The sequence below is a fragment of the Nannospalax galili genome, unplaced genomic scaffold (assembly GCF_000622305.1).
Source record: "Nannospalax galili isolate Female #2095 unplaced genomic scaffold, S.galili_v1.0 scaffold267, whole genome shotgun sequence".
Lineage (NCBI taxonomy): Eukaryota > Metazoa > Chordata > Mammalia > Rodentia > Spalacidae > Nannospalax > Nannospalax galili.
This window is the reverse complement of record NW_008357518.1, coordinates 3,015,145-3,022,565: the sequence shown is the minus strand read 5'-3', so window position 1 is coordinate 3,022,565 and position 7,421 is coordinate 3,015,145. Positions and strand designations below refer to the sequence as shown.

Sequence of the window (7,421 nt, the reverse complement as noted above, 5' to 3'; positions counted from 1 at the left end):
GTCACATGGCAATAGATATCAAATGTGATAGAATTTTCTACATTTTGTTAAGCAAGAGCAATAAATGGAAAGTACTTCACTTTAGTCTAAACATTAAGGAGGAATTAAATGTAATAGAATTTTGTTTTGGGAATTACTTATGAAATAGTGGTCACTTTATTGAATAAAAAAATTCTTTAAAATCACTCAGAAAACAAATGATGCTTTCTGTTGCAACAATAAACTAGCATCTCTTTATCATCTACAGAACTATTAGATAATATTTCTTGTTGCTGATTATACCATAATAAAGTTTTCTCTTGTGATTTCAGGAAGCATTAACCATTAATACCGCTCTATACATTTTTAATGTGTTGAATGTGAAAATTTGCACAAATGTTCTACAATATTCAAAATATAACTGGTATATACATATGTTCCAAGAGGCCACCATCTTAACATTTCCATGAAAATGAAAGTGGTTTCTTCAAAAGTAAGGTAGTCTGTCGCTGAGTATCTTGATAATTCTCCACTTGAAAAGCTTTAACTTTGCAAATGCAGAGAGATGAACCGATTTCAAGATGACTAGTTAGCTATAGTACATTCAACAGATAAAGAGCTTCAAAATTACTTTTCCCTTAAAATATCAGCATATGAGCTTTGATGCTTTAATCATTCGGGCAGTAAATTCCAATTTTAATTGCTACTTAGGGACAGACCAGGAAGCACTTTAGTGCAGCCCAATGACAAAAGCAAAGAGGTTGCTTACCGTAGGTTCCCACAATGCACCACTCTCATTCTCTCTCTCTCTCTCTCTCTCTGTGAATTTCTTCATTGCCAGCCCAAACCGCGTCACGGTATTTGTTATTATTGTTCCTTATACTTTGTTCCTAGCTAAGGAAGACTCAGAAACTGCACTTAACTGAGACTGCCTGCAAGAGAATGTGCCCACGGCTGCTCTGTGTGGCAGGGCTTCCTCTACTAGGACAGCGTTAAGTGAACTTCCTACAGGATGGTACAAAGCTTCGGGATTTGTGTTCAAACGGATGACATGGAAACTGCCCTACTTTCAGCCACCCACTCTCAAAGTTGCAAAGCACCACTTCGGCCCTAGCTTTTGACCCAGGCTTTTGACCCAGGCAGTGATAAGCATGTGAGACTCGAAGGCAGAGCTAGCTTGCACCATCCCAAAGGAGGAGTCTAAATATTCTGTCACCACCTTACAACCACCACAAACTCACTGCACGCTATTGGACAAAGACAATTCAGACATAATTTCCCATCCTGAGAATATTATTGAAACTTGGTAGAAGAAATAAACAACCAGGATGTATGAGAATTCGCTTTATAGGTTTATCATGTAATGTTTCCACATATACTACCAGAAATGCTAACACTTTTAGCTTCTTTAAGCTAACATTTTAGTGATTTCCTGTTATTACCTCTCTTTCAATTTGAAATATTTGAAAGCACATATATGTATATAGATATGTAGATAGGTATACACATGCATACACACATATACGTATAGATGTGCTATATCTATATCTATATATATATTTGCATATGTGTGTGTATATACATTTGTGATCAAATACTAACTGGCTGTTAAATGCGTTAGTTAGATCTTGGTTTTCTTATCTGAATGAAGATAATCATCCACCTTCGTAAAACTAAATTATTTTTCTACTGTCCTCACCAAGTATGGTGAACTGTTATTAACTTATCAGAGAAAAAACGCTGCCCTCTGGGTCATTCTATATTGAGAAATAATAAAGAACAGTGTTTGAAAAGTGATTTTCTTCAAATACTTGTGGGGTAAGTTGAATTTTTAGAACTACTCCATACATAATTTCTAAGTCATAACAGTTTGCAACTCTGACACCCTACTCAAGACATATGAATACAAGGTTGTGGCAAAGAAGAAAAAATCTATATCCACATTTTAGACCATCAGTCGGATTAATCAAAAAGTTCGAGTCAAGCTGTCAAATAATCCTTTTGCATTTTTCTGTTATCTAGAATATTTTCTCCTTCAAGCAATCACTTCTTAATTTTGATATCCAACAGGGTAATAGTCTATGTTTCCAGTTTCTTCAGATTCATAAGCTAATCAGCAGAAACCAACAGCGACATATTTATTCTATAGTCTACTAAATTTAGATAATAAGTGGCACTAGCTTTAAAATTGCTTCTCTGGCAAGGTTCACAGATGAATAGTTGTTTCTTTCTTCAACTGGCCAGATTAAGGAACCCACATCCCACTGCAAGCTATGGAATAATTATGCTGCTGTTTATTATTTTCAAACCCATAATTAGCCACAAAAAGCATGTACAAATAAAATACTGTGTTTATATTTGCCATACAAAAAGCCCTGTTGTTCAACAACAAAGATATCAAACAACATATTTTATAAAACTGGTATTTTGTAATTATCGGACTTAGAGCTTACGATATTTCAAAAGGAAAACCTTCATAAGGGAGCTAGAAAGAGTAACCTCAGAGTTATTCCATTCTGCACAGCACTGCCTGGATTTCAAGGCTCTAAGTAAAATCTAATATTCTCTTAACAGTTAAAACTGAGACCATTTGCCAAGGAGAATTTGTTGCTAAAATACTTTTCACTAACAGATTCTGAGCACAGCAGCTCTTGGATTAAGAGATTTATATGCCCTTTCATCTTGTTCTCATTTACATGCAGCTAGAAAAACAAATACTCTCCCAAGCTTTCCTTCATATTCTTTCCTTCTCTTGTTTAAATAATCACCCTGTTTACAGATAAATTATGTGTCTGTTCGGGGTCCATATGTGAGTCACACATGATGAAATGCCTGATCATTTATTCCTTTTTTTAACTAGGTGCACTGTGGGGTATCTTTTATCTCAGTGACTAAATTACTATTGCCATATAATAACAGTGCTCAAATTATCCAAGAACAGCTTCCACTAAAGATCTATTTTTAAAAGGCAATATGCATTTGTCCCTCCACTGTGTGTCTGTTTTCCTGTCGGACACAAAAACTCTATGAAGAAATGCATTTCCAGAAGAAAGGATCACAAATTAAGACACTAAGATGGTCTGTATCCAGCAGCTTTAGTGTGTGCGTTCGGAGAGCAATGGTTGTAACCTTTGCAAATAGGGAGATAATTTTGAGGAAATGTTTGTGTCTACTTTAGCACCCTCAGTTCTCAGTTCCTCAGACTCACCTGCTCTCTCCAAGGCATACACAGGCAGCCATGAGCACCGTTATTCAGAAGCTTTCACCATTATGAGAAGTTGGCGGGAACTTGCTTGAGATACTCACTTTAATAATTTACTCCACCTAAATGTATCACTTATTGCTCATCAATTCTCATGGTATTTTTTAACTTGAATAAAAATAGGCTCTGGGGTATAAGAAATATCTCGGAGGGGAGAAAGCATGGAACTAAAAGAAGAAAACTGTTGTAAGCAGTCAAGCATAGGGCACGGGAGCACTCAGTTATCATTTGTGTTTTCTCTGATCCATTTTTGGGAAAGTTCAGCACTTACTCTTGTCCTATCAATGTCAGCTGCCAGGCCATTTAGATAATTAATATATTTCAATAAAGATATGCTATTCAACTGTAAACCATATCTATAGTGAATTAACTTTTCTACAGTTCTTATAGTCTAACCTTACGTGGGACAGGGAGTTGAGTGTTCTATAACACTCTTAGCTATACTACTTTAACACTATGATTATCAAGGAGTGAAAATTGCACATTTTCATTGCTCAGTTTCTGGATTTATGTTTAAAGTGAATATTGTGAGAAAATTAAGTATCCATCTAATTATAGTACAATAGTAAATATCACGTACCAGTTCCTTCAGTCATTCACCAGTTTTATAGCAGATACTAGACAAAAAAATTGATCAATAAAGAAGCAGTCTATTTTTTAATTTTTACTTATTTTTATTTTAATGTGTATGAATACATTGTGTGCAAGTATTTAAGTGCACCAGTGTTATGCAATGTCCATGGAAGCCAGAAGAGGGCATCGGATCCCCTGGAACTAGAGTTACAGATGGTTGTTTGCTGCCAGATATCATTTTATATTTTCTCTTGCAGTTTAACCTTACTTGGGACAAAGAGTTGAATGTTCCATAGCAATGTAAGTGCTGGGAGTCGAACCTAGGTCCTCTGCAAGAGCAGCCAGTGCTCTTAACCACTGAGCCATCTCTCCAGCCCCATAAAACAGCAGTGCAAATCTTCCCATATTTGCATGTGTCCCAGCGGGAGTCATTTATTGCACTTTCTTTCCTTTTCCTCTGCAGACCCAGTAAAATAAAAGCTGGAAAAAGTCTGTAGCATTGAACCGATTTCTTCTGCCAGAACCTTCTTTACGATTTCTGCCTTTTGAAATGACCTAAGATTCCAGTTGTCCCTTTAAAACACATGAAAGAATTGAGGAAATAATCCCCAAATTTTAAGGAAACAGTTACCAAAAAAAAGGCACTTTGTTATTAGCACAACCCTAAAACTAAAAACCATTTAAAATCAATACACTAAAATTAATTCTCAGGTACAGTCGAAAGCTTGGGAGAACTTAATGAGCAATGGGATTTCTAATTTTACCATGTATTTTGAAGCTACTTACAAATAAGAAATGTATTTGTCAAAAAATAAATGAAACACATAAAAAAGATCAAGTACTCATTCATAATGTTTGCTTTTTTATTAAAAAAAAAAAAAATAGAACCGAGCTAGTAGCACTGTAATGCAGCATCAAGAGGCCAAAGAAAGATCCCAAGTTCGAGGCCAGCCTAGGCTACATAGTAAGATGCTGTCTTGAAAATATAAGGCTAGCAATAATTGTCTAGGATGCACAAGGCTCAGGGTTGTCCCCAAACAAAAATTAAAGAAGAAAAAGGGAGAGAAGGAAGAAAAGAAGAAAGAGAAGAACGGAAAGATGGGGGAAGGAAGGGGGAGGGAGATCAGTCCAACTCATGAGGATAATAAAATACCTCTTGGCTAGTCAAATATTTTAATCCTTCAGGGATCCAGTTCCTTAAATGTAGTAATCACTCTTAGCTGAATAGCTGAACAGTTGGCAACTTCAAAAATGCAAAACTTAGGTGTTCTACATGAAATGGCAGGCCAGATGCAAACACTCCCAGTTCCACAGACAGCCCACGCAGCAAACCAGATGCAAACACTCCCAGTTCCACAGACAGCATTCTGTTTGCCCTGCTCTGGCCCTCTTACTTTCTCGGCTACATTATTTGGACTTTGCCACGATGTCTCTGCCTCAGAAAGTTCGTATTTGTACCGCTTTTTGCCTCATGACCCAGAGCAACCAGATTAGTGTTCTGTTCAGGCAGTAAAATCCAACTCCTAAGTGGTTGAAGATTCAGATTGACCTTTAAGAAACATCTGTTTTTTTCCCCATGTGGTTCCCAACAGTTTCTCTGATTCTTAAAGTTCAACTCATCTTCAGAAAGGATCCTCTCTAGAAACCAAGTTCAAGGTGTCTGTCCAGCAAGTCATCTAGACTAGAAAGAGGACAAGTTAGATGAGAAGCTGATTACTAAGACGAGGACAAAGTGTGTCCTCTCAGCTCAATGTTCAGGCCAGAGCAGCTGGCTAAAAGAGAAAGGCATGAAGATGATTCAGGAGCTACTCTTAAATACTTGTTCTGTTCTTCTAGTAACCGCCCCCCATTTGAGACAGACCTATCCCCATTTATAGGAACAGATGAATTATCCATACCCTTCTGATATTTAGGTGCCTGTTTAATCTCTTGCCCCAGGTGGCTGTAACAGCAAAAAGAACATACAAAAAAAGGGAGTTTTACTACTTGTCATGTGCAAAAGGACTTTATATTCTATCCACTCCTGCCACGATCCGCCCACCTGCCTGCTTCCTTCCCTTTAAAGCAAACAAACAGAAACCTAGGTAGCCATAGAACAAAGACTGCTGCCGAGCAGACAGTGTAATACAACTTAAAACAGTTCCATGCGATTAAGAACCAGATGTGAGTGGGTTGGAACTCTAGCTATGACATGCTTCACCGTGAGATACTTTCATATTTCTTGACTTCGTTCAGTGTCAGTCACCCCATGTGTTGAAGAAAGCTAACACCTGATGTGGGATTACAGAATGAATGACACGTGTCCTTGTAGTGCCTCAACTGACTTGCTTATTGTAAGAAAAAAATAGAAGAGTGGAATTCAATGCAACGACATTCTCATACCGTGACATCACTTTTGTTGACAATACTCTCCAAAGAAACAGATATAGGGATGAATTAAGTTTGTCAAAATAATTGTGGGGGACCAGTAGAGACAGTTCAAACTGTCACATCCCTGTGCTACCTGGGTCCTACTTGCTTAAGGTCCCACCGGGTTGTTTGAGAATATAACAGTGATCAACACAGTACGAACAGAAAAGAAAGAATATTGAGTTTTAGTGTTCACAGTAACAAGAATCCTTATAGATTGAACTCAGTTTTTCCTTATCATGAGAGTAAGAATATGTGGTTGATTCACTAGCTTTTTAGCGCTTCAGACTGATGAATACAAGAACTAGAGGATAACTTAAATCTGAACTCGTTATGACTTTCCCATTTAAAAGCTAAGCGATACTACTGGAAGCAAGACATTAGATTAAGAAAATAGTTATTTCCCATGTAAAGGGATTTTTATCTTTGACTGGGACTGGCAATAAGCACAGTTTCACTACACAGAGTTATCAATTCTGGGTTCCATGCTTTGCACGAAAGATGTTGAATGGAATATTTAAGATCATCTGTCAAACATGGAGCCCACAACAGAGACACTGTGGAGGGTCATGGTAGCTAGGTTCCATCCTACTTGCATACCTCCTGTATCAATCTGTTCCTGGTTTTCCCAAATATCCCCCTGCACAATGGCTCCTTTTCCGGACCATTTTTCTTTATGTAGAACACAGATCATGCTACCTGAAACACCTACACAGAAAGTCTCCTTCACATCCCTGGAGCCAGAGAAAGCACTAGCACCAAAGCTTCACGTGATCACTGCCACCCAGGTAGAGGACCCTGTCTCCATCTCCTGCCTTCTCTTTCTCATGGAAAGCATCTTCCCATCCATGGAGCACAGCCTGCAGTCCTGCTTAGATGCTGCTTAGTTTCCTGGGTCCCAGCACTTGCTATGTTTGCAACGTCTGGTGAGTTCATTTCAAAGACAAGGTTATCTTCTACCTGACTTTTGCTTCTACTCCCCAGTCAAAAGAATAACAATTACTGGGGCTGGAGAGATGGCTCAGTGGTTATGCACACCGACTATTCTTGCAGAAGACCCGGGTTTGAATCCCAGCACCCACATGGCAACTAACAACCGTCCATAACTCAAGTTCCAGGGGATCTGACAGCCTCTTCTGTCCTCCGTGGGCATTGCATGACACGGGTGCACTTACTTACATGCAGGCATAACACTCGT

General features: G+C 38.2%; 1 protein-coding gene across 1 annotated transcript in view; it reads right to left on the bottom strand.

Annotated features, from left to right (window-relative positions):
• Nucleotides 1-4,278: 4,278 nt before the first annotated feature.
• The window catches only part of Fam155a (family with sequence similarity 155 member A), a 17,338-nt gene continuing 14,195 nt past the window's right edge, over nt 4,279-7,421 (bottom strand). Inside the window, exon 2 of the mRNA XM_008855202.2 lies at nt 4,279-4,387. Within this exon, the coding sequence (XP_008853424.2) occupies nt 4,370-4,387 (18 nt within the window). The 3' untranslated portion in view covers nt 4,279-4,369. The remainder of the gene's footprint in view (nt 4,388-7,421) is intronic.